The sequence below is a fragment of the Rousettus aegyptiacus genome, unplaced genomic scaffold (assembly GCF_014176215.1).
Source record: "Rousettus aegyptiacus isolate mRouAeg1 unplaced genomic scaffold, mRouAeg1.p scaffold_m13_p_1, whole genome shotgun sequence".
NCBI classification, from domain to species: domain Eukaryota; kingdom Metazoa; phylum Chordata; class Mammalia; order Chiroptera; family Pteropodidae; genus Rousettus; species Rousettus aegyptiacus.
Genome location: NW_023416284.1, coordinates 58,849,584 through 58,876,755, shown reverse-complemented (window position 1 = coordinate 58,876,755; position 27,172 = coordinate 58,849,584). Strand labels below are relative to the sequence as shown.

Here is a 27,172-nt window from a genome sequence, read left to right as displayed (position 1 = left end):
TATAATTGATTTTTAGTTTCATACCCTTGTAATCAGAGAAAATGCTTGACATAATTTCAATCTTTTTAAATTTTTTGATACTTATGTTGTTTCCTAACATGTAGTCTATCCTAGAAAATAATCCATGTGCACTTTTAAAAAAAATGTATATTCTGCTGCTTTGGGATGAAATGTCCTAAAAATATCTATTAAGTCCATCTGATCTATTGAGTCATTTAAGGCCACAGATTCCTTGTTGATTTTAAATCAGGATGATCTATCTATTGATGTTAAAAGAGTTTTAAAGTCCTCTAGTATTATTGTATCACTGTTGAACTCTCTGTATGTCAGTCAACATTTGCTTTATATATTTAGGTGCTCTTACAGTGGGTGCATAGATATTTACAACAGTTATATCCACTTGTTGAATTGATCCCTTTATCGTTAGGGTATTTTTGTCTCTTTTTATAGCCCCCCTTTTAAAGTCTATTTTGTTTGATATAAATATTGCTAGCTTAGCTTTAATTTTGTTTCTGTTTGCATGAAATATCTTTTTCCGTCTCTTTCAGTTTGCACGTCTTTTGATCTCTTGTAGATAGCATTTGTGTTGACTTTGTTTTCTATGCATTTAGCCACATCTTTTGTTAGGAGCATTTAGCCCATTTACATTTAAGGTAATTACTTATAGGTATGTAGTTATTGCCATTTTACTTATTTTTTTTTAATAGCTTTTGTGGTTTTCTGTTCCTTTCTTCTTCTCTTGCATGTTGATGACTTTCTATAGTGTTATGTTTGGATTTTTTTCTCATTATTTCTTGTATCTTTTCTAGATTTTTGGTTTGTGGTTACCTTGTGCTTCACATATAGCAAGTTATGTTTGCAGCAGTCTATTTTAAGTGATAGTTGCTTAAGTTTGAACACATTCTAAATTACTACAATAGTTACTCACCCCCCTCTGTGTTTATGTTTTTGTCACGATTTTTTACTTTTGTGTATATGTGTGTTTGTGTGTAGCCCTTAACTTACTGTTGTAATTAATGTCATCTTCTTTTGTCTTTTAAGTTTTGAACTAGCTTTATAGTTGGTTGATCTACTGCTTTTAGTGTTTGCCTTTGTAAATGAGAATTTTTTTCTCTCCTATGTTTTCTTATTCATATTTCTAATCTTTTATTTTCTATTTTAAAAGGTCCCTTTAACATTTCTTATATTACTGGTTTAGTGGTGATGAACTCCTTTAGCTTTCCCTTAATTTCTAAATGATAACTTTGCTGGGTAGAGTAATCTTGGTTGTGGATCTTTGCCTTTCATCACTTTGAATATTTCATGCCATTCTTTTCTTGCCTGCAATTTTCTGTTGTGAAATTAGTTGATAGTTTTATAGGAGTTCCCTTTTACATAGCTGTCTGCTTTTCTCTTGCTACTTTTAAGATTCTCTTTGTCTTTAACCTTTGGCATTTTAATTTTAATGTGTCTTGGTGTGGGCCTTATTTGATTCATATTGTTTGGGACTCTCTGTGCTTCCTGAACTTGTGTATGTTTATTTCCTTAGCTAGGTTAAGAAAGTTTTCTGTCATTATATTTTTAAATACATTTTCAATTCTTTGCTCTCTCTCTTCTTCTGGTACCCCCATGCTATAAATGTTGGTATGCTTGATGTTGTCCCAGAGGGCCCTCAAACTATCCTAATATTTAAAAATTATTTTTCTTTTTGCTATTCTGATTGGGTGTTTTGTTATCTTGTATTCCAGATTGCTGATGTGATCCTATTTCATCTAATTCTCTGTTGATTCCCTCTAATGTATTCCTCACTTCAACTACTGTATTCTTCATTTCCAACTGGCATTATTTAAAAAAATAGTTTCTATCTCTTTGTTGAGGTTCTTAATGAACTCATGTATTCTTTCCCTAAATTCATTAAGCGTCCTTACAAGTAGCGTTTTGAATTCTGTATGTAGTAGATTGTTTTTCTCCATTTTGTTTAGTTCTTTTTCTGGAATTTTGTCCTGTTCTTTCATTTGGGACATGTTTCTTTGTTTCCTCATTTTGGCTCCCTCCCTGTGTTTGCTTCTCTATATTAGGTAGATCCACTATTCCCAGTCTTGGCAGAATAGTTTTATGTAGTAGATAGGTGTCCTTTGAGGCGCAGTGGCACAGTATCCCTGTTTTGATCTGTGTGCTCCAGGCATGTCCCTTGTGTGGGTTGTGTGTGCCCACCTGTTGTAGTTGAGCCTTGGTTGCCGTTGGCACATCAGTAGATGGGATTGACCCTCAGGCTGATTGGCTGTGATGGCTGGCCATGACTACAGAAGGTGAGCTATTGTGCAGGGGTTAACCCCATGGAGCAAGAGTCACTTTAGCAACCAAGTTTGCCCTTTGGGTGTGTTGTTTGTGCAGCTATTTTGGTGGTGCTCCAGTGTAATCTGAACTTAGCCACCAGGTATATTAGGTCTGGAGCCTCTTGGGAGGGGGCTCTGGTGCAGGCCAACATCAATTGTTACTTGTTCCAGGCTTGGAGCTGCTCGGTAGGAGCTCTGGTGCTGGGACTGGACACACTTGGAAGAGGCTAGGCTGTGAACCAAGACTGGCCACCTATGCTGGGCTTGGTACCTTTTGGTGGACACTACATTATGAGCTGAAGGCAGCTACCACTTGTGCTGAGCTTGTGGCTGCTTAATTGAAGCTATGTTCCAGGCCAAGACTGGCCACTGCTTCTGCCAGGTTTGGGGCCACTTGATGGGAGTTACAATGCAAGTTGAGACTTATTGCCACTTGTGCTGAGCTTACACCACTTAATAAGAGCTACAAGGCACCCAGAGGGCAGCTGTTGCTTGTTTGGCATTTGTGGACCTTTGAGAGAGTGTGGGAAAGTCTGCAGTGTAAGCCAAGTCAGGCTGCTTGTGTGGAGGAGCCACTGGAAGGGGCTTGAGCTGAGTGAGTGAGTTGGGTGAGCCTGGTTTCAAAGAATCATCAGGGTGTGGTGAATAGTGTTAGCTAAGTCAATGGAGTACATAGATTTGGTACTCGCCTATGCCATGTTGGCTGGGTAGAAGGGGAGCTCAACAAAGAAACGATGGTGCCTGTCGGTGCTTCCTACTCCAGAGAAAGTTGCCCTGACCTCTGCCACTCCAGCTTCTACCTTGAAGTTAGTCAATTTAATTCCTCCCTCTATGTCCCTGACACTTTTTAAGCTGCTGTCTCTGTGCTTGAGCTTAGAGTGAGTGACTTTGTGAGTGAATGAGTCTGTGTACAGACCCTTTAAAGACCTGCAGTGACTAGGTCTCCAGCAGTTGCAATCTCTGCTAGTTTTTACAGCCAGATGTTATAGTAAAACATCTGGTGCCCTGGGAGCCTGGTGTTGGGTTGGGACTCCTCACTCCTTAGACGGAACCTCTGGGGCCGATTCTTAACCACCACACGTGAGTGTGAGATCAGCTCATTTTGCATCTCTACCCCTCCTGTCGGTCTTCATGTGGCTTCTTTTTTATATTCTTAGTTGTAAGAGTTCTATTTAACTAGTCTTCAGGTGGTTCTCAATGATGTTTGTTCTATATTTTAGTTGCAAATTTGATGTGATCATGAGAAAAGGAGAACACAGTTTACCTACTGTACCATCTTGACCATGTCTCATCTACTCTTTTAACAATGAAAATATTTTGTCTGACTTAAAAAGAAATATATCATTTAGTAAATATTCAAACACTAGAGAATGCAGTAAACATGACTGGGTAGTATTCAAATAATGTTTAACATTTGGATCTCCTAGCAAGACCAACAGTATTACACAGAAATATGTTGAAATTGCCAATTTAGGGAGTTATTTTATTTGCAAAACTTGTTACTTCTTGAAATACCATTCAAAGTGTTAACACAATATATATTATGTATGTAAACACATTAATGTTTATTTCATTTGCAAGAAGTAATCATCAGCAGGGCCAGGAACATACACTTGTAACATGACAACAGTTACAAGCAAGACCGACTACTTGGACTTTAACCATTTCTCTCTAATGTGTTCCTGTCATGCTTTCCAGAAATGTTGACCTTAATCTTTGACTCTGTATATCAGAGTCCTGTCTTCCTTTTGACAAGATGTCAATATATTGAGCCAATAGTATTACTATGTTAATTGTTAAGGTTTAATTTTCCTCTTAACACTGTTTGGGTACCTTTGTCAAAAGCAAGTTTACTATATATGTGTGTTGATCCATTTCTGTACTCTCTAGTCTATTCCACTGTCTATACATATTCTATAGGTCTCTTCATAAATACCAAACTGTCTTGCTCATATAGTTTTAAAAGTCTTAAAATGAGGTAGGTAAGTCCTCCAATTTGGTCTTTATTTTTAACAAGGACAAAAATTGGTTATTCTAGGTTCTTTGCATTTCTGTATGAATTTTAGATTCACTTTGTCAATTTGTACAAAACAGCTTGCTGGAATTTCAACTGAGATTAGGTTGACTCTATAAACGAACTTGCCGAGATTAACATCTTAATAATATTAAGTCTTGTAATCTATGAACATGGTTGATCCTTTCATTAATTTAAATCTTCCAAAAAAAATAAAAAAGATGAATACTTAAAGCACATAAAATATGCCAGGCACAATAATAGGTGCTTTACGTGCATCCTATTAATTAAAGTTCATCATTCTTTTTATTAGATGAATTATACATAGAAGAAAAAGGGGAGATGAAGAGGTTAAATAATTCCCCAAGGTCAGTCAGTAAGTGGCAGGAAGAGAATTTGGGCCCCCATCCATATGACTCTTGCAAAGCCTTACTTTTTTTATTCGCCTGTCTGCTTAAGTCAGCTCTAACTAAGATCAAGTGAGGGCCATTTAGATTGTTCGGGAACAATCAAGTATTTCTGACTCCCACTGTCAAGATGACTTTACTGTTATGGTAAGGAGACTGCTAAAGCATGTGGGGGCATATGAGTGTTAGAGATTATATTTTGCAAATTGCACTTGAGAATTGAGTGTGCCAATTATAGCCTTTTGTGTATCTGCCTTGTTCACAGCACTTAGGATTAAGTTAATTAACAGGATAAAATTCTTCTACTCCATTGTAAGAAAAGCTATTTCCATTTATAAATTATCCATGCAAACTGGTTTGATTTGAAAAAGGTTTTGTAAAGGATCTGATAGCTCTTGAGACAATTTGGGGGATTAGCTGTTATGAAAATTCAGTGTGTGTGTGTGTGTGTGTGTGTGTGTGTGTGTGTTTTACAAACTTACTTGTGGCCAAAAATAAAAATAAAAATAAAAAATCAATTAAAGTATTTCCAAAGTGGTTATAATTTAAATTAATCAAAGTTCCTGGCCTATCCCTGATAAGGACTAAACCAAGGTTTAATTAAAAAAAAAATCACGAAGAAAAAGGTTTATGGTTTGGAGGTCTATTCTAAAGAAAAAAAAAATTTTAATGGCACTTGTTAAAGATTGAAGGCAGACTTTATACAGGACCACTGAGGTAAGTATAGGGACCACAGCAATGAATTTTACAGTGGGGGAGAAAGATGGAGCTAACTCTAAATACAGCATGGGCAGGAGAGAATTCCTAGCCCAGGAACAGGGTAGATAGGGATCAGTTCTGGCTAAACCCATCGAACTGAAAACAGGCCAGGGTGATCAAACACCACCTAGAGAATGACAGAAGATCAAGAACCCCATCAGATATTGAGGATGATCAAATATGGACTGTGTATGTTAGGGAGAGTTTTTGGTTAAACTAACAACAGGATTCTCGCTAAAACTAGATTTTACATAGAAGTGCACAGATGAGTCTAGGAGAACATTTAGGAGCCTAAAGTTTGTCCAAGTAAAGAATCTTTGTCATACCTCAAGTATTTCTAGTCACATTTCTTCTAAGAGCTTTCTAGGGCTCTTTCTGTCCCAGCATCTAGTCTAGAGGAATCTAGTCAACAGTCCATTAATTTCGTAGCAATCTCCAAAACTGGAAGACTTAGAGTACAAGGCTCAGGCTTGAAAAGTCTTACACTTCATGATTTCCCCTGTATACAAAAAATCAGAATAGACGGCTGCTAGAGAGGACTGAACACTCACCCTCGGCCAGGTTCTTTACATCCGTCCTCGCGTCCCAGCCATGTGAGAGGAATGGGACAAGAGGGATGGCGCCTTTTCGGGTCCGAAGCCCGGAGCCCACGCATTTCTACCTCACCTCGCGGCAGCTCCTGCGCAGTCAGAGAGAACCGGAGAAGGGTCGTGCGGGTCGTTTACTGGAACTTGGAGAGCTGTGAAAGAGTGACGGTGGGGCACCGCGGAGAGTCCCGGGACAGAGCCGAGCTCATTCTAACTGCTGCTTTCGCCTCTTCTGTCCGCTTGAAAGACGGCCCTAGAAAGGGCGTGGAAAGGAACCGGAGCCGTGGGGCGGAGGGGCACGAGTTAAGCGGTCGGAGGAGGGAGGATGCCAAGGGCAGCGGCTCCCGGCCGCCAGCTTCCGCTGTCCCCGGCTGAAGGCTGAGCCTCAGAGCCTTCCCGAGCTGCCCGCTGACGCTGCTCCCCTGGGTCTCTGCGCGGCCCCAGCCCGGAGCCCCCTCTGCGTGCTGCGTACCGCAGGTGAGCCAAGCCCCACAGCGCCCAGAGGCATCAGGTGTCGTGGGAAAAGTGCCCGCAGTGCAGAGAGGAACTGCGATGTGGCGAGTCGCCGGTGACATAAAGCGGGAGGGTAGGGTCCCCGGACGTCGGTCATGGAAGAAACACAGGTAACAGCGGGGTACCAGCTACAGCGGTTTGCCGCAGCGCCGGCTTGGCCACCCCGCCGAGGTCAGTAGGGGCACGCGCGGGGGGACCTGGGGTCCCGCGGGGGCCCTGCGGGTCGGGTCGGCGCGCACCCCCGCCCCGGGTAGCCCGGACACAAGCTGGGGTGGCTGGGAGGCTCTGCCACGCGGTCCACGCCACCGCCCATGGGAAGCCCAGGCGCGGACTCCGAGAGCTGGAAGCCACCTGTGGTCTGGTCTCGCCCTGGGAGGCCTGGGATTGGGGTGGCCGTCTGGGTGCGGGCTGGGGACTCCGAGATGATCTGCAAGTTCCACAGCCAGCCTCTCTCCACTCGGATGTCCCTCTGTTAGAAGTGTGTGGTTCCCTGTGCTGGGCGAAAGCAACCTCCAGCCGTGCCCGGGTTGTCGAAGCGGATCAAGGGCTCAGTGGCTGGGACGCAAGGCGCGGCCACCGCAGGTCGAGCTCTCGGGAGAGTCGCTGCGATCTTCATGCATTCCCCGAATGGAATACCAGTCTGCTAAAGTCAGTGTGAGCACTTGTTGAAAAGGGAGGAAAAGAAAAAAAAGATGACGGAAAAAAGAAAGAACAGAAAAGAGAACGAAGTTTTGTGTTCGGTGGAGTGAGAACGCGCTTCTGAAGAAATAAGGTTGCATTACTTTGTCGCCAGCTATGAGGCTTTACTATTTACAAATAATCCCTGTTTTTATCTAATTTTCTGCAGCTCAGTCCAATTAAGCCTTTCATCGCCATGAATAAATGTGTGTGTCTGCAGAGTCTAAGGCATGCCTAATATCTCCGATAGCCTCTCTCCTGACCCGCAGCTCCGCCCACTCTGCATCCCACTTGGCGCTCTGGGGAGGGTGTGTAGGGTTTGCGGCCCGCCCGTGCTCCTTCAGCGGCTAGGGGTCTAGACAGATTTCAGTTTTCAAAGTATATCCTCGGAAGGGCTTCTGTGATGCGGTAAAGCTAACGTTTGCAGCAAGTTTCGAGGTCAGTCCTTTTAAATGAAATGTCTTCTCTCTGGGACCACTTGGTGCGAAATGCTGAATAAATTAATTGTGGTTGGCTCGTTTGCTCTTTGTTCCTGTGGGTTACTGTTACATGGCATGTGACTAGTTTGTTTAAAGTTTAATTTCCCCTGTATCAAAGTAGAAAGGACTTATGTGACCTCAAATCTGTAATTCACCAATGTGTTTTATTATTAACAACTTCATTGGTGTTCACATGTGAATTTTGATCAGTGTAAAATCATCTTTGTTTTAAGGCCCATAGGTAAAGTCTCTTTAAATGCTGGTTAAAAATATCAAACCTTCTTGAAGAAGGAAGTAGCATGCTCTCGAGGGAAAATCCTAAGGTATTAATAACCTTTTTCTCTGCTCTATATCTTTACCTAAGAGTTTTTGTGCTCATACATTGAAAGGCATTTTAACATACACAAGCCACACTTTAATGAGTTCTCTCATACTTATTTCATTTTGAAGGTACTGCATATGCTATTGTAAATATGTTTTATGTGTTATCGACTCAGCAATGTTCTTATTAATCTTTTTCTTAATCAAGAGTTTAAAAACTTTCCCCTTGGCTAGTTCTTATACCCAATATCTATTGTTCGTAGATATTGTATTTGCTAAGAGTGTTTGAATCAGAAACAAAAGTGGGATTTTACTTGAAAAGCAGTGTAATGTCTAAACAGTGACTTGTCAGATATTGTATTAGTATAGTTTGAATCCTCTCTCCTTGATTTCTGAGTACAAGTTATTGTAAAAGTAAGCCAGCCTTGTATATGGAAGGGCTCTATTCTCCCTAGTGGTTTGGGATATTTTATTTTGAACAAGTTCCCATAATATCAGTATTAGCCTGAGAGAAAATCTAAGATAAATCCCAGCTTCTGGAGTGATTTTGTTGTTCTGGAAAAGCTGGCTATGAAGACAATAAAACCAGCCCAATTTTTTTCAAAGGGACAAAGGAAATAAAAGGTACGAAGTATTTTGAAAAGTAAAATGTGTGATAGAAAGATAAAGCTTTCAATTAAAAGCAAACACAAGTGATGTGGCTGATTGGAATTTGGACTTGAACTGAGAAGTAAACATCTAAAGCACAGCTTAGAACATTGGTGCTTATTTGAAACTAGATCTTCTGTCTGGGATTCTTTGACTATCTGGCAACAACAAAGAAAATAAACTTGTTCCTTTACCTATGGAAAGGAAACAGTTTTGTTTGTTTGTTTTCCTCTAGAGATGGCAAATCCTGAGGTAGTTATAAGTAGCTGCAGCTTTCACCAAGAGGAAAATGGCTGCACTTTTAACCAGAATACATCTCCCTCGGAGGAGCTTCTATTAGAAGAACAGATGAGGCGAAAACTCAATTTTTTTTTCATGAATCCTTGTGAGAAGTTCTGGGCTCGAGGTAGAAAACCATGGAAACTTGTCTTACAAATTCTTAAACTTGCAATGGTGACTATCCAGGTAAGCATCTTAGATCAAGAGTTTGGTGAAAGGCCTCTTTAAATAACAAAGAGGATTGTGGACAGTGGTTTTTATACCTTTTAACTGTATCCATACTGGAGAGCAATAAAGAACAGAAAATAAGGAAGCGTGAAATTTACAACCCTCCTCTCTCCAATATTTGTGAAAGAAGACTGGATTTTTTTTTCTTACTTTTTTCTGTCTCATCTTTCATTAAGTTATAATTTTGGTTACATACTCTAATTAGTTTTCAAGAAAAGAAAATTTTAATATTTAGCTTCCAATCAAGAGGTCTAGCTGAAGTTTACTGACTCAGCCATGAAAACTAGCTGTTGCCCAATCAGAAGATTCTTTCCTTTCCTAGTTCATCTCCTGGGGATTTCTCTCTCTTCAGAAACTTCTAGGGTTTCTGTTAATGCAAGTATTTGGATTCTCACAGCCCTGTGATCATGGGAGACCTGCAGCGGAAGAATGTAGAGTTAACAGAAAAGGAGTGGCACAGGTAGTGAAATATGCGACTTCATTTTAGGAGATTTTGAATCTCATTTCCTTGGCTTTTCTTAACATATTTGAGGGAAACCATATTTTGTGATTCTTTATGTCTACTAGTGTGATTTACTCTGGTGAAGATCTGTATTTCTGTTGGTGAGAGTAATTACCTCTTGTTAAAAACAAAAGGGAAAAATAAAAGCAGATTTTAGTAGGAGAAACGGATGTGAAGATTTATCTTTATTAGTACTTTCTCTTCTTGGTGAAAAAATGCAGAAGTAAATAAATAATTGATATTCAAGGAGAAAAAAGTTATTTAAACCCTGAAGTCATGAATTTTAATTGGTTATTGAGACATGCTTAAGATTGTCGGAAGCTAAGGTGATTTCTACAATTATATGAAGTTGGTAGACTTCTTGCCATAGTTTCTGATGCTACTTATTTTGTCAAGAGAAATGAACGTTTGAGTGACTACTTGACTCTGTTCCAGGACATTATTTTATTTAATTACAACATCATTCCTATTGGGTCAATATGAGCATCCCTTATTTTACAGAGGAGGAAACTGATATTTATAGAGTTTTTTAAAAGCCACATGCTAGTCTGTGGCTGAAGCAAGACTTTAGAGGGAGGTACATTCTCTCTAACATATCACCATGAAAATGAATATCTGATTTTCAATATTTAGCAAGTTGGAGTTGGAATTCTTTGCTTCTAGGTGATAATACAGCATCACAATAGTGAAAAATATGTGTGTTGTTTCTTATAAATAGAGGCGAAAGCCTATATATCAGAAAAAATATAAAATATTCATATATATAGAAAATATATATGATAGGTGCCACTCGAGTGCCATGTTTCAGGCTAAATATTGTATAGACATCATCATGTTTAATTCTGAAAACAAATCAGAGATAATGGTATTCCCGTTTTATAGATGAGAACATTGAGGCTTAGTGAGGTAAATATAGCTTCTCATAGTCAGAAAACTAGAAGAGTAGAACTTAAATTCAAACTCAGGTTTATTCCCTCTAAGACATATGATCTTAATTACTCCTTAATCTTTTAGGAAGCTCATCTAACCTGTGTTTCCTAAGGTGGTCAAGAGGAAAATTGGCCAATGGTTTAAAAGGTTAACACTGTTAGTAATGAGCACATATATAGTGTTTAGGTAAGTTTTTTGAAAGGAACTGAGAGTTTCTTAATCGTGATGTTTCCTTAATCTGTATCTGAGCAATCAAACAAATATTACATCGAGATAATTTGTAATGGAGCAAATGAGGGTAACTTGGTGACAGATTCCCTCTTTTCAGGGAAAAGAAGTTAAGTTGGTGGTTTTGTGTCCTCCAAAGATGTATACAATGATAGGTGCCCTATTAAAAGCTTCCTGTTTCCCACTTCCTGGCTCAGTATTTGAATTATAGCAATTCTATCTCAGCCACCTGTACTCCTGTCTGCCTCTATGCCCTTGAGGGCAGGAACTGTTGCCTTCTCATTATATCCTGTGGGAGGTACTCAAGTGTTTGAATGAATTGGTAAGAATGTCTGTGAATTCTCTCTCTGAAGGCTCTTTGGTCATCAGCTTCAAACGATGTAAAATCCCTGGAATATCTAACTATCATTTTATTAGGATTTAATTAGGACTTTTAGCTAAAAGAGTCTCTTCAGAAATGGAAGTTGTTAGGTGGAAAGTGAAGACGTGTAGGGTATAGGGCATACATCATAAGAGGAAATGAGAGGGTAAAAGATTTGTCTACTCTATTTCTCCTGATCAGACCCTGGATTACTTTATGTAGCATGGTAAAGTGGATAGAGCTTAATTTAGTCTGTTAGATGGGTTCTAACTATATATTTGCTAATGATGTGATTTGGAAAAATTATTTAACATCTCTGAACTTTTATGTACTCATCTTGCAAAATAGGTATATTAGGGACTATATTGTAGATTAGTATGAGGAAAGTTCCTGGAATAGAGTATGCTATGTAAAATACATCTTGCCTCACTCTGGGATCAAAGTCAGAGTGTATATTTTAAACTTAAGATGTGTGTGTGTGTGTGTGTGTGTGTGGCGAGGCAGGTGGCTTTGAGAGAGAGATTGAGGTGGTTTGGGAGGGAAGAGAAGGTGAAAGACTTGGAGTAAAGTCAGATTTGGTTATGGTTGGAAGAGCTTATAGTAATATGGCAGCAGTGCAGTTAAACAGCTTTTTTGTGTGTGAATAGCTTGTTTCTCTGGTGTCGGTCCTGCACGAATGTTAAGGATATCTTATGTTAATATACTTTAATTTAGAGATGAGTTAAAAAGATATTTTTTATTTTGAGTCTTGTCACAATTCTGGTCATTAGACCTAGGAATGTAGTTTGATAGTAGGACTTAGACTTATTTGGGGGTATTTTTTACATTATATACCTGCTTCAAAACCTTCTTGATGTCCTATGGAATTCATTTTGAAACTCTCCTGCTTTCTGTTCAAGCCCCTGCACCAATTGTCCACACTTCTCTGCTCATTTTTTTTTCCTCACTGTTCCTCTAATTGAATTATGCCGGTATCCTCAGTGTCCCCACAAAGCACTAAGTTCCGTGTTAGTTTTTTAGCCTTTCTCTTGTGCTCCTCAGATGTTCTCTGCCCAAATTCTGCACATACTTCGGAGTTTCTATCATTTTTTCTTTCCTAAGTAAACCTTCCTATTTCTGTAGCCAAAGTGCCTTTGCTTCTCTGAACATTTAAAGAACTCCTTAAGGACTTCTCTGAACTGTTAAAGTTTCTGATGGTTGGGATAATGTCATAAGTGAGATCATACATGAAAAGTGCAAAGCCACTTGCTTTTTCTTTAGAACCAGAAACCCACCTTATATTTAAATCAATCCACAGCTACCAAAAGTTTAATTTCTATTGAACATATTTAGGATTAATTAGACGTTGAATCTTGAATAGATACATTGAACATTTTATGGAGACCTTTTATTTCATTGCTTTTTCACTCTCTTACTTTTTTTTTTCCTTTTAAGCTGGTATTTTTTGGGCTAAGTAACCAGATGGTGGTAGCTTTCAAGGAAGATAGCACTATAGCATTCAAACATCTCTTCCTAAAAGGATACGTGGACCAAACAGATGACACACATGCAGTGTACACACAAAGTGATGTATACAATCAGATCATCTTCTCAGTGAACCAGGTAAGTCAAGTATGTGCATCCTTTTTTTCAAATGTACAGATAATCTAATGGGATTTCTTGATTTTTCCCTCTCAAGGGTACATGTGCATTTATTACTTGGGAGAAAGAATAGACTAGAAAATTGTTGCAATGTACATAATAGAAGCTAACATTGAAGTGTAGAAGGGTGAACATTTCTCTAATGACGTGCATATGACAGGGATAAAACCATTTAAAAATTTTTAAAAAAATATTGCCAGCAAATGTTTGCAAAACTAGAAATTGAGAAGAGCTTTAGTTTAGTAACAGAGAGACAGAAACTTTAAAGACTTAATTAAAAAAATCAGAGTCAGGGCTCGGCATGAGAGCCTCAAAGATTTGAGATGATTAACTGTGACCCTGGTTGTAAGTAGTCATTAAGTCTTCAGAGTTTATATTTTCAGGGGCTCTTCACACATAATGAGTATATTAACTTTGTAGAGTGTGTATTGCAACCAAGACCTGAAAGTTTATTTAAAAAATAAGTTAAGCCTTTATGTCATACATAACAATGATCTTATTGTAACATTGATTAATTGTCAAAAAAAAATCTTGTTTTTCATACAGATGAGTCAAAGTCCTATTCTGAGTTTCTAATTAATCTGTTTTTGCTATAAACAGTATCTTCTCAAGATCCTAAATTTCTTATTTTGTGCATATCATTGAAAGTGTTCTTGAAGTAGTATATCCAACCTGGGTTGGTTTGCAGACCACATTTCAAAATTATTACAACTCTTCTTGAAAAAATTTTTATAGTGCAATTATGGCTCTTCATCATCTAGAAACAATCTATGCACAGTGAGATAGTAAATTGCTAGGATAGGATATATCATTATGGTACCAGGGCTTTCTGTTAGCGTTCTCATTGTGAAACTTACCTGAAATTTATAGAAATAGAAGTAAGCTGTATAAGTTGTTAAACAGAATTATGCCCTATAACATATAAGGGAAAAAAATAGCATAATGCTGGAGATATTGTTTTGAAGTTTTTGTTTTAAGCTTACTAAGTTTCTCTAAAGCTGCTCTGAATCAAATTGATAATTTGTTCAGTTTGTTTTTTTCAGGGGAGGTTGTAGAGGCAAGAGGTAAACAGTTCATTAAATTCCTCTTAATTTACCTTTATTAGTAGGCTTAAAATTAGTTTTAAAAATATAGTGCTGTTTGGCATTCAGGCCATTCTGTTTATCAGATTTTCATATTCTTCGTGATTAATGGGCTCAGTATTCTACCTGATTCCAGAGAACTAAAAAGGGAAAATATGGACTGATATTAAAGAGGTTTTTTTTTTATTATAAGGAAATATCTTGATAGTTGAGGTAATAGCCACCAAGGACACAGGATAGAGCAGTGGCTTCTCAGCTCTTAGAGGTATTTACATGACTAGTTAGTTATCTTGAAGGGTTTAGCCCCCGGATGCCCTCTAACTAGACCATCTCTGGGGCCCATCTTGATTCCACCCTGGTTATAACAACATCACTATTTGTTTATTATATATGCTTATATATTTGAATGTCAAAACACTAGTCATTTTGTGTCAAGTTGTATACTGCCTTTCTGCAATCATTTTGTGGATTATCTTTACTGAGTTCCTTTCTTTCCTCTGCTCATTAAATTTGGGCAGTCCTCAAAGATTTGTCCTTTTCCTGCAAAATTTCCTCTACTGCCTGAGCCATGCCCAAGGTGACATGACTCCTAAACAGGTGCTCACACTGCTCCATGCCAGACAGTTCACAAGCACCTCAGAACCACCCCGTCCAAAGCAGGTTCATAGTCTCCTCCCACCTTTGCCCCCAGCCTGTGTCTCTTTCTGATCAGTTGCTTAGATTTAAAGGGCTCAGGGTCTTAGAATCATTTACTCTTGCAGCTTAAGCACAGTTTATAAATTCCTACTTCTGATTGGCTTCCTCTCTTCTCCACCCCCTGCCCTACCACTTCTTGATTGTTTTTTAAAGAATTCACTTAAAATCATAGACTCGATTACACACACACACACACACATGCAATAAGTATGTGTGTGTGTGTGTGTATATATATGCAATATATATCACATATACATATATATTGCATTTAAAATCACATACACTTAAAATCAGACTCGACTGCACATATATATGCAATATCTGTGTGTGTGTGTCAGTGTTCAATGCCCCATAGCGTTTGATATACTTATTCTGTGAAGGCAGAGGTACATAACATATTATGCAATCAAGTCTGTGATTTTAAGTGACTCCTTTAGAAAACAGCCGAGAAGTAGTAGGGCAGTGAGTAGGGAAGAAGGGAAACCAATTAGAATGAATAAATGAGCTCAAAGGCTCATTGTGTGTTAGGTTCACGTGGTCACAGAAGGACCTCAAAGGAGCAACAGTGTTAATATGTTTTACTTTGGGTGCCACATCACTCAGATTAGGATCTTTCCTGTATTTTTTATATTATCTCTCAAAGGATGACGTGAGACCTATGGATATGCTTGAAAAACTTTTTCTCAGGGCAGAGCTGCAGAGGCAAGTGGGACAGAGGCCCAGCCTGATTAAAGCTCCATAGAAGTCACAGCCACTTAGGTGCCCCATCAGTCAGTTCCACAGGTCATCCTCCTTCCAGCCATCGTCGCACACTATATTTCTGGCCCAGGGTCCTCTGACTCGGGCTCCAGGGCTTCCCTTTAGCTGGACAGAGCCCTGCCACTTGCCCCTGACCATCCAGCTCTCACAGGTGCTCCGACTCCAGAAAGAGTCTTAATAGGACAGCAAGGAAGACTGGTTGTAGTGTAGCTTATAATGTTAGCAGGTACCTGGAGCCCTGTGCCTCAGGTCTTTTGTGTTTCAAGATCTTACAAGGTTTAAGACATATAGTTTCTGTGATCAAGAGTTTCCTATTTTAGGTAATTCCTGTAGAGATTTGCCTCACAAATAGCTGGCACTCAGAAGGGCTAAAGGACCCCATTTAGGTATGACTTTACATGACCCCTGCTAGCTTTCCAGCTTTACCTCATTACACACCTCACATTCCCTGCACACTGATCTACTTGGTACCTTGTGTTTGTTACATGTCGTGGAGTCAGTTCCAACTCCTGGCGACTCCATGAGTGAGTAATATTCACAATGTCATGTCTTCAGCAGCCCTGCCCAGCTTCCGTAGACTCATGCCTGTAGCTTCTATTATAAAGTCAATCCATCTCATATTTGGTCTTCCTCTTTTCCCGCTGCCTTCCTTTTTCTACAGCAACACTGTCTTTTCCAAAGAACCCCTGCCTTTTCATGATGTGCCTGAAGTACCATACCACACTCAGTATCTCTTACCGTCTTTTTCATTTAATAAACTCTTTGCCTCTTATGTCTTCCGCCATCACATAAAAATACTAATTTGGCTCAGAGTAGCCTTAGAAAGACTTAATACATGTATTTCTTTGAAGAGAAAACAAAAAACTCAAAACAAAATATCTCCAGCATTATACTATTTTCCCCCTACACATAGGACATAATGCTATTTAACAATTTATGCAGCTTACTTCTATTACCATAAATATCTGGCTCATTTTCCCAATCCTAAGACTAATAGAAATCTTGGTGCCATAATCACGGATCTTATTCTAGCGATTTACCATCTCACTGTGCATAGAGTAGCTATAGTAAATGAAGAGCCACTATCACATTATAATAATTTTTTACCTTCTCATTAATTTGACAAGTATTCAAGTACCTACTTTGTCCCTAATATTTTCCTAAGTGCTGGAGTTAGAGTGGTAGACTTGAGAAATTCCTTGCTCTGTGGAGTTTATATTCTAATGCAAGAAGACAGATTTTAAACAAGTTTAACCAAAATCATTTGATTTCATATAGCAATGAGTGCTACAAAGTAAAATAAAGTAGCATAAAGCAATACAGTCCATGGCAATCAGAAAAGGACTCTCTGAGGATGTAAAATCTGGAGAAGAATTTTCTGGACTGTAAGATTAGCAAGAGCAAAGGCCCTATAGGCCAGAAAACATTGAGTATGTTTAAAGAAATGCAAAAGAGGCAAGTATGACTGGATTGGGTTTATAAGCCATGGAAAGGAGCTTTGAAGTCAACTCTGAGAGAGAGAGACAAGAAGTAGGGAAGAGCCACTAATACACATTAGCAAAGGCTAACATTTATTCACTCAAATATTTAGCATCTGTTATGTATCAGATATTGTTTTTGGTACATGAATACAGCAGTGAACAAAGTCAAGGAAGTCATATTCTAATATAAATAGATAGGCAGTAAACAAGTAAATGAGGATATCATCTGTCATTTGGTATAAGTATACTGTAAACCAAAAAAAAAAAAAAAAGCAGCAGCAGAAAGAGTGAATACATGGAGGTGGTTAGGGAAGGCCTCTCTGATGAGGTAATAGGTGAGCAGATTGCAGACGAAAGAGTGGAGAAGCGGTGGTGGCTATCTCAAAGGAGCAGCTTCCAGGGAGAAGAAATGTCAGAAATGACGTCCTGAACAGGTTCATATTCTGAGTGTCACTATTCCAAGGGTTTCGCTGTGTTAATTCACTTAATTTTGTGACAGTCCTATGAGTTCTTTATGAAGACTAGACTGTTGTGAGCTTGCAGATTGGATAAAGGAAAACCAGGCAGACCAGGTGGGAGATGATGCTGGTATGGACTAGGATAAAAGCAGCGAAGGTGATGAGAAGCGGTCAGATGTGGGATATAATTTGAAAGTAATGCATGATTTTCTGATGAATTGGAAGTGGAGGATGAGAGGAGACTAAAGGATAATTCCTAAGTTTTGGCTTGAACAACTGATCAACTTTTAGTAGAATTATTTATCTATGTGTCCATCCTACTAAATTATTAATCCCAAGAGACAGATACCATATCCTTATCCTTGTATCACCAATCGTGTCAACCAACATTGTTCACAGTCACCTCTGAAACACTTAGTTTTGTGTTTTTCATCCAGAAATCCATTGAAGGTTTTAAGTTGACAATTCTAATGTACCATAATAGTCTCATTTGTTTAAGTTAGAGGATTCACCAGGAGAGAAGAATATTGCTTTGAAAGGGATTAAACTGTATTTTTGCAAAGATAAATATTTAAAAAAATTTTTTTATATAAAAAGTTTTGCTGGTTAGCCTGGAGCAATTGTATCCCTCTTCCCATATTACAGTAGTATAGCAAAACTCTGTCTTGACAGGAAATAGATCAAAGGTAAATCAAATTTATCTTTGCATCACAAGTAAAAACCAGTTCCTGGACATGGTTTGTTTGTTTTTTTTGTTTTTTTTTTTGTTTTTGTTTTTGTTTTTTTTTACAGGAGGAAAGGATCTCCGAGATTATGGGTTCAAACCTTTAATTTTGCAGATAAGGAACCAGAAACCCAGAAAGTGTGTGACTTGCCTAAGGTCACAGAATTGACAGTTGAACTCAGGACTCTAATTCTTGAGTGCTCTTTGCCCCTCTGCTGTCCTGATGCACAGTAGCTTATTACTCATATTAATGTGAATGTCTCCACCAGAGTAGAGGTGGGGACCTGCCATTTTCCGAGGCAGGGAGGGAGGGGAATCATAGCTTTACTTCTGTCCTAGCCGGCACTCCCATTTTCTGTTTCTCTTTTTGGTTGAAGTATTTGCAGCTACCTAACATTTCAGTTGGGAATCATGCTTATGAGAGTAAGGGTACGGAACAGTCTGGTATGGCGATCTGTCAGCACTTCTACAAGCAAGGAAACATCTATCCTGGAAATGATACCTTCGACATTGATCCAGTAATTGAAACTGGTAATGTTCTTCTATAAGCTAGAACTTCCATTTTTAGCTCCTTGATTTATACTTAAAATCGGTAATTTCATCTCTGAAAATATTGATTTGGTCTGTGTTATTAGGTCATTGTAAGAACCGTATAGGAGTTATTATGTGTCAGCCAGGTACTGTTCTAACCCCTTTACCATAACTCATGATTTAAAAAAAAAAAAAACTTCTAACAAGGGTGAGGTTTGTTATTATCCCCATTTTTTAGAAGACAAAATTATGGCTCAGAGAGTTAAATGACCCGCTCAAGATGAAACTAGTAAGAAGCAGTGCTGAAATTTGACCCAGGCTGTCAATACTCTTAGCTACTTACTATATTCTGCCTCTCATGAGGAATAAGCTAGTTAAATAGGCAGATATTATCCTTACAAAACATTATGCTTGCAAATTCTTGATGTATATAAAACTCGCTCTCTTCACTATTCAGTATCTTTGGGATAGGTCGGGGGAGGAATGAGAAACAGAACTTAGAATAGCACAACTTATTCTTATTAGCAGAGTTTTATTTGGAATTTGTACCTAAAACAGCTTAAATCATTCAATTAAAAAATAAGCATTTGAATGCTTTCAACAATAGCCACAGGGACCTTTTCTTTTTTTCTTTTCTTTCTTTCTTTCTTTCTTTCTTTCTTTCTTTCTTTCTTTCTTTCTTTCTTTCTTTTTTTTTTTGAGAGGGATAGTAAAAGATTACAGTACTGATTAGTGAAAACTTTCTAAGATGTTATCTTCCTTTTTTTTCTTCTTAAAATGCTTACTGAGGAAAAATAGTTAATACATAATATTTAAAAAATAGCTCCTTTAGAGTTGAAAACTTTTGTCTTAGACAGTGCAAGTGCTTCAAACCTGTGTATAGAATACAGAAAAAAGAGAGGAAGGACTCAAAGTTTAGGCTTAAATTACAGGAAGGAAGATAGCATTCTGTGGAAGACTAATGAGATAGAGTTCAGATCTTTCTCCACTCCTATCCACTGCAGTAATGTAGCCACTTATGCCTAAAAAAACAAATGAGTGATTGTAACCAAGTGGCATGGATGTCTAGCCTTTAAAATCCCAATTCAGAAAAATACTAACTAGAATCTAAATATCTAGTTTTAAACACATTATCTTTTCAAGATGCAGTTTTATTTATTTTGGATGCTATATTATGTTTTGCTTCTTTCTATGGCAGAATGTTTCTTTGTAGAGCCAGATGACTCTTTTTACATTGGAACACTAGAAGAAAATAAACTCAACTTAACCCTGGACTTTCACAGGTGAGGGAAGCAGAAGGGAGTGTAACTTATGTTTGTGTGTATATGTTTTCACTGCACTAAAATCTCTGTTTTCTAGACTCCTAACAGTGGAGCTGAAGTTTAAACTGAAGGCCATTAATCTGCAGACTATTCGTCATCACGAACTCCCTGACTGTTACGACTTTACTCTGACTGTAAGTGTGGGCTGGGCTGAATTTGGTTCCAGTCTGGAGAAAAATTATGTCATCTAGTTATATGCTTCATCTACTTTTATTAAGGCATAGTCATATATATATAGGATGTTTCCATTTGAATGTGCATAGAGGAAGCATTGGTACAGCCAGCTCCCTTTTCTTATAACTTGTTTCCTTGTTAATTATGTCTTGTAAGTTCTATGAGGGCAGGGACCTTGCCGTCTGCAGTACCAAGAGCAGTGTCTGGCACTGTGCATGTGTTCAAATACAAAAGGAGCAGAAATTTATAGGTTCTGTATGGTCAGCAGTTAGTGGTCTGTGGCTGAGGGCTGAAGGTCATTGTCAAGGGTTCTTGCTGAGTTTTCCCACTGGGAACATTTATAGCCTTTGGGTTACTGCTCACAGTGCCTTCCTTGTGCTGCCTCTGAATGCTCTGGTTAGTTTCTTCCCCCTTAGCCCACCCTATCCCTTCTATGTTCTCTACATTCCAGTTGTAAATAGAGCTATTAATGGTCTCTAGAGAGCACAAGATGCCTCTCATGTGAGTCCATCACCAGATGAAAGTCGGAGTCAGTAACAATGCGATATGGACATATGCAGGAAAATATTTTATACAACTTGCCTTCACATGATTCAAATTTCTATTACTTCAGCATTAGTTTGTATCAAAAGTTGTGTGTACAATACTCAATTAATTGACTGTAGGAAATCAAGTTTTCAGAAATTGGGATTAAAAATTTTCAGAACATAAGGTAATATAATAATTTCATATTATGCAACAAGAAAAAGCTCTGAAATTATAAGATGATTTTGACTTAGGCTACAAATTTTAAACCTGATATAAATTTTCAACATTATTTGATTTTTTAAAAATTGAGTTGTTATCCAATCTCATCTCCTCTCTCTCATTGGTAAATTGTACTTTTCAAAATATTTGTTAAATTTTTAAGGCTTAGCTCAACTGACACCTCTTTCATGGGCTTCTTTGTGATTCTTCAGTTAGAAATGCATTCTGTGCTCTGAACTTTCTGGTTTTATATCTTTTTTGTCTTTGTAATTTCAATGCTCTTACCACCTTCTCCTGTTTCAGGATTTTGTAGCTGTTTATCATCAACTCTGCTAGACTCAAAGCTCTTCGAAGGCAGGGACCATTTTATCAATCTTTTCCTCCCTCAAAGAACATAGTAGGTGACTCAAATATTGAATGTATGAATGAAACACTCGTGAAATGTAGATCCTTTTCAGTGAGTCAATACAGTGGTAAAGGCAACCTGGCTTGTTGGCCACATGCAGATGTTATATTTTCATCATTATTGTGGAATCATCCCAAGCTATGCCTGTGCATTGTGGATTTAGCAATGCATCTCATAGAACTATGGTAGAACTTACATTCATATAAGGTAGTTTCATCATAAAAGCCACTAGTGCAACTTCATTGTCATAAGTAAATGTAGACTGGAACAGCACACACCTGATATAAAATGCAGGGAATTTGTAGTCAGACAAGTCTAGATTTTTAATTTCAGCTCACCAGTTTGTAGCTATGTAGCTTTAGGCAAATTACTTACTTGGTTTGAGCCTCAGTTTTCTCATTTGTAAACAAAATAAATGCCCCCTACCTGACAAAGTTGTTGTCAAGATAGGTGATAACATATATAAAGGACTTATCTAACTATCTGGCATATAGCAGATATTCAATTCATTCAACAGCTATTTATTAAACCTATTCTGTGTGTGGACAGTTTGATTTATAGTATAAAAGTAGTGCGTTAGCATTTATTCATAGTAGTTTGATAAATTCTTTCATCCTGTATTTTAAAGCTCTTTATTAGTCATATAAACATCTGTATCTGCTTGAACTGACTTTTATTATTATGAAATGGAACTCTTCAACCGAGTAATAACCTTTGCTCTAAAATTTACTTTGTCTGATGTTAATATAGCCGCTTCAACTTTCTTTTGATTAGTGTTAGCATAGTATATCCTTTTTCATCCTTTCAAACCTATATGTGTCTTATATTTAGAGTGGGTTTCTTATTAAGCAGCATATAGTTCAGTCTTGATTTTTTATCCAACTTCACAATCTCTTCCTTTTTAGAAAAAATTTTTTTTAAATTATAGTCGGCATACAACATAGTGATTAGACATCTGTATAACTCATGAAGTAGTCACCTCGATAAATCTAGGACCCCTCTGACACCGTACATGGTCATTACAATATTATTGATTATATTTCTTAAGCTATGTTTTATGTCTCCATGACTACTTTGTAACTACCTATTTGTACTTCTTAACTCCTTTCCCCTTTTTCACAACCCCCGCATCCCCCTTCTATCTGGTAACCCTCAAAATGCTCTCTGTATCTGAGTTTGTTTCCATTTTCTTTGTTTATTTTGTTCTTTAGGTATCACATGTATGTGAAATCATATGGCATTTGTCTTTCTCTATCTGACTTACTTCACTCAGCACAATACCCTCTAGGTCCATCATGAAATATCTTTTTTCATCCCTTTACTTTCCCATCTGTGTGTGTCTTTTATTCTGAAGTAAGTCTCTTGTAGGCAGCCTGTGTAAGGGTCTTGTTTTCTTATGCATTCAGCCACCCTATCTTTTGATTGGAACATTTAATTCTTTTTCATTTAAAATACTTGTTGATAGATATGTAGTTATTGCCATTCATTATTCATATTTTTGATACATATTTTTCTTCTTAAAGAAATCCCTCCAACATTTCCTGTAATACTGGCTTGGTGGTAATGAACTCCTTTAGCTTTTTCTTTTATAGCTTTGCTGGGTAGAGTAATCATGGTTGTAGGTCCTGGGTTTTCATCACTTTGAGTATTTTGTGCCAAGCCCATCTGGCCTGCAAAGTTTCTGTTGAGAAATTGGCTGATAGTCTTATGGCAGGTCCCTTGTAGGTAACTAATTGCTTTTCTCTTGCTGCTTTTAAGAGTCTCTCTTCATATTTAACCTTTGGTATTTTAATTACGATGTGTCTTGTATGGGCCTGTTTGGGTTCCTCTTGTTTGGGGCATGCTGAACTTCCTAGGGTTGTATGTCTATTGCCTTCAACAGGTTAGGGAAATTTCTCATCATTATTTCTTCAAATAGGTTTTCAATTTCTTGTTCTCTCTCTTCTCCTCCAGGTACCCCTATGACGCAAATGTTGTTATACTTGATGTTGTCACAAAGGTTCCTTAAACTGTTTTCATTTTTTTGGATTCTTTTTTTCTTGTTGCTGTTCTGATTGGGTATCCTCCACTACCCTAAGCTCTAAGTCACCAATTCAATTCTCTGTTTTATCCACTCTTTTGATTGACTCTAGTATACTCTTCATCACAGATATTGTATTCTTCATTTCTGCCTGGTTCCCTTTGTTTTCCTTCTCCATTTTATGTGTCCTATCTCTTTAAGTTCTCACCAAGTTCATCTATTCTTCCCCTAAGTTCATTGAGTATTATAACCAGTGTTTTGAACTCTGCATCTGGTAGATTGCTTGTCTCCATTTTGTTGAGCTTTGTCTGGAGTTTTCCATTTTTTTCATGTTTCTTTGTCTCCCCATTTTGGCTACCTCCTTATGGAGCTCTACATATGAAGTAGAGCTCCTAAATCCCCTGGTCTTAGTAGAGTGGCTTTATGTAGTAGGTGTCCTGGGGGGCTCAGTGGCACAGTCTTCCCTGGTCACCTGAGCAAGGTGCTCAAGGTATGTCCCTTTTATGGGTTGTATGTACCCTCCTGTTATAGTTGAGCCTTGGCTGCTGTTTGCACACTGATGGGAGGGATTGATACTTGGGCTGATTGATTGTGAGGACTGGCTGGTGAGGGGCTGATCCTATGGAGCAGGATTCACTTTAGTGGGGCTCTGGTGCCTGCCCAGTCTACCCTTCAGATGTGTTCTTCTCAGGTGCAGCCCTAGTTGGTATTCCTGCTCCAGATCTTGTGGAAGCAGGCCACTGGGTGTGCTGGCCCAAGGGCTTCCTAGGAGGGGTCCAGCCACAGGCCAAGTTTAGTTGTAGCCTGTGCACCTCCTGGGGCCACCTGGTAAGAGTTACCAAGTAATCCACAGATGGCTGCCACTTGTGCTGGGCTTATAAATCCCTTATGAGGCCAAGCCAGGAACCCAGGCTGGATGCGACTAGTGTGGGGTTTGGAGCTGCTCAGCAAGAGGTACAGGGCATGCTGAGGTCTGATGCTGCTTCTTTGGGTTTTGTAAGCCTTTGAGAGATTTTAGGAAAGTCTGCAGCAAAAGCCAAGACAGGCCTTTTGTATGATATAAACCACTGAAAGTGGCCTCGGTTGGTCCACAGGTTGGGAGAGGCGAGGTCTTAGGGAATCACCTGGGCAGAGTGACCTGTGTTAGCCAGGTTGATGGAGACTCAGATATGGCATCCGCCTGCATCTGTACGCTGGGAGTGGGGAGGGTTCAACACAGGAACAATGGATACTACCAGTACTTCTGTCTGGGAGAAAGCCACCTCTCTGGCCCTTGCCCTGAAGTCCAACAACTCAGTGTCTCCCCATATGTCCCTGGCTTTCCTCCAGTAGCTGCCCCAGCACTGGAACTCGGAATGAGTCCATCAGCAAGTAAGTCCAGGTGCAGGCCCTTTAAGAGGAATGTCTGTAATCCCGCAGCCTTTTGTCTCACTCAGGTGTCATCCCTGCTGGTTTTCACAGCCAGAAGTTGTAAGGACTTCTCTTTCCAGCACTGGAACCCTGGGTTGGGTGCCTATTGTGGGGCTGGGACCTCTTGCTCCTCAAGTAGGGAACGGGTCTTTGCAGCCAAGATAACCCTCCTGATTCTCCATCACCACATGTAGTTGTAGGACCCAGTGATTTCGCATCTTTACCCCTCCTACCAGTTCGCGGTGACCTCTAATGTTTGTCTCTAGTCATAGGGCTTCTGTTCAGCCAGACCTCAGGCAGCTCCCAGTGATGGTTGCTCTGTAGCTTCGTTATAATTATGGTGTAGTCATGAGAGGAGGCATGCACAGCCTCTACCTTCTGTGCCATCTTGACTGGCCTACCTCTCTTCCTTTTAATTAGGGTACTTAGACCATTTAAACTGCATGTAATTTGCATGTGCCATTTAAACTGCATGTAATTTGCATATGATTATTAATATGGTTTCTCTGTCTTTTTCAATTAGGTATTTTTTGTTTCCATTTTATCTCATTTATTAGCTTGTTAGCTATAATTCTTTGTCGTATTATTTTAGGGTACGTAATGACATATTTAACTTATTACAGTCTACATTCAGATGCTGTACCATTACATGAATAATATAAGAACCTAACAACAATATATTTCATTTCTCCAATCTTGGCCTTTATGTTACTCTTGTCATACAATTTACTTTCCAGATGTGTTGCTTTAAACGGTCAATTATCTTTTCAAGTAATTTAAGTAATAAGAAAAAAGTCTTTATATTTGCTCTCTAGTTACCATTTTCAGAGTGCTTCATTCCTTTGTGTAGCTTCAGGTTTCCATCTGGCATTTTCCTTATGCCTGAAGAGCCTCCTTTAACATTTCTTATAGTGCAGATCTGCTGGTGATGAGTTCTCTCAGCTTGTGTATGTCTGAAAAAGTATTTCACCTTTATTTTTAAAAGATAGTTTCACTGGATATAGAATTCTAGGTTTTTTTTCCCTGTACTTTAAAGATGTCACTCTTCAGCCTTGCATTGTTTCTGATGAGAAAATCTACTGTCATCATCATCTGTTCTGCTGTATAGGATGTGTTTTGCCTCTTCTGGCTGCTTTTAAATTTTTTCTCTTTAGCTCTGATTTTAACAATTTCATTGTAATATGCCTTGGTATAGTTTTCTTCATGCTTCTTGTGCTTGGAGTTCATTGGATGTCTTGGTTCTGTGGGTTTTTAGTTTTCATTATATTTGATATTTACTCAATATTATTTCTTCAAATATTTTTGTTTCTTCCCCCTCACTTTTCAGAGATTGTAGTTACATGTGTATCTGGACACTTGAAGTTGTCCCATAGCTCACTAATGCTCTCTTTTGTTTCATTTTTCAGTCTTTTTTTTCTCTGTGTTTCATTTTGAATGGTCTCTATTGCTATGTCTTCATAATTCACTAATATTTTTTCCTGTTCATCTAATCTGTTGTTAATTCCATCCTGTGTTTTTCTTCTGTGTTTAAAGAATTTAGCTTCTTCAATACCTTATTAAGATGTGATTAACATTAAGCCAAATTGGCATTTAGGGAGCACCTACTATTTCTAAGACCCTGAGTCTCTTTGTGTGGGAAAAGCATGTTTTTTTTTTTTTTTTTTTTTGGCAAGGATTTCTCACTCATTCAAATAATACTGACCATCTTCCTTGTGTAAGGCTGTGGGCTGAGTTCTCCAGCAGTTATGGAGATGGGCAGACACTGACAGTGCCCTTGGTTGCTGATTGAGGAAAAAACCTTACAGAGCAACATGAAGAAACAGAGTAATCAGACTCGTTAAATTTATTTGATTTCTTATATCTAAAGTCATATCAGATTACCTTAAATGAAAAAGCTTTGATAAAATTTATTGGATGACAGACTTCTAAAAGAATTCTCCCTGCTCCTCAGAACTTGAAAGAAGAGGAACTAAAAAAAAAAAAAAAAAAAAAAAAAAAGACTGATTTTACTGATTTTTTTGCCGTGCTTTTCCAGTCCTTGAATGGGGAAAGTGGAGGAAGCTAGAAGGGGGAAAGAGTAGAGGACTGTGGAAGGTGTTCTGGCATGGCTTTGTCCTCCTTGGTGCCTGGTGTCCTACATGGTTATTCTTGAAGTAAAACATGCCTGTTAATTCCCTGTGACCACATCCTTTGTAATACATATGGTTCTAGAGTGATTAAGAAATCTAGGTCCAGAAGGAAATTTCAAAAAGCTCCACCTCAAATGTTTTGAGGCAGAAATAATGAACTTTGGTGTTAAATTGCAACACTAAAAACCTATCCTTAGCACAGGACCTCCTGGAAGGTGGGACAAAGCACAGTTGTACCAGCTCTTTTTAAAAAATATATTAAATATAGTTGGAAAATAATATTATATTAGTTTCAGGTAGTGATTAAACATAGTGATTAAACATTTATATACCTTATGATACG

General features: G+C 38.4%; 2 protein-coding genes across 12 annotated transcripts in view; one reads left to right on the top strand and one right to left on the bottom strand.

Moving 5' to 3' along the window:
* The window catches only part of DNAI3 (dynein axonemal intermediate chain 3), a 79,437-nt gene extending 73,299 nt beyond the window's left edge, over window positions 1–6,138 (bottom strand). For all 3 annotated transcript variants that reach the window (XR_004955528.1, XM_036235747.1, XM_036235752.1), the window contains exon 1: window positions 6,047–6,138. The gene's annotated coding sequence lies outside the window, so the exon portion shown is untranslated. The remainder of the gene's footprint in view (window positions 1–6,046) is intronic.
* Window positions 6,139–6,436: 298 nt separating this feature from the next.
* MCOLN3 (mucolipin 3) overlaps window positions 6,437–27,172 on the top strand; it is a 32,798-nt gene continuing 12,062 nt past the window's right edge. For 3 of the 9 annotated variants that reach the window (XR_004955532.1, XR_004955530.1, XM_036235834.1), the window contains exons 1-5: window positions 6,871–9,186; window positions 12,684–12,851; window positions 18,468–18,621; window positions 19,820–19,904; window positions 19,981–20,077. Coding sequence is in view for 7 of the 9 variants with exons in the window: in XM_036235834.1 (XP_036091727.1) it covers window positions 8,959–9,186; window positions 12,684–12,851; window positions 18,468–18,621; window positions 19,820–19,904; window positions 19,981–20,077 (732 nt within the window). In the remaining 2 variants the exon portion in view is untranslated. Of the gene's footprint in view, window positions 6,560–6,870; window positions 9,187–12,683; window positions 12,852–18,467; window positions 18,622–19,819; window positions 19,905–19,980; window positions 20,078–27,172 lie in introns of those variants that run through there. The other 6 variants (XM_016146049.2, XM_036235784.1, XM_036235803.1 and 3 more) reach the window with 6 other exon arrangements.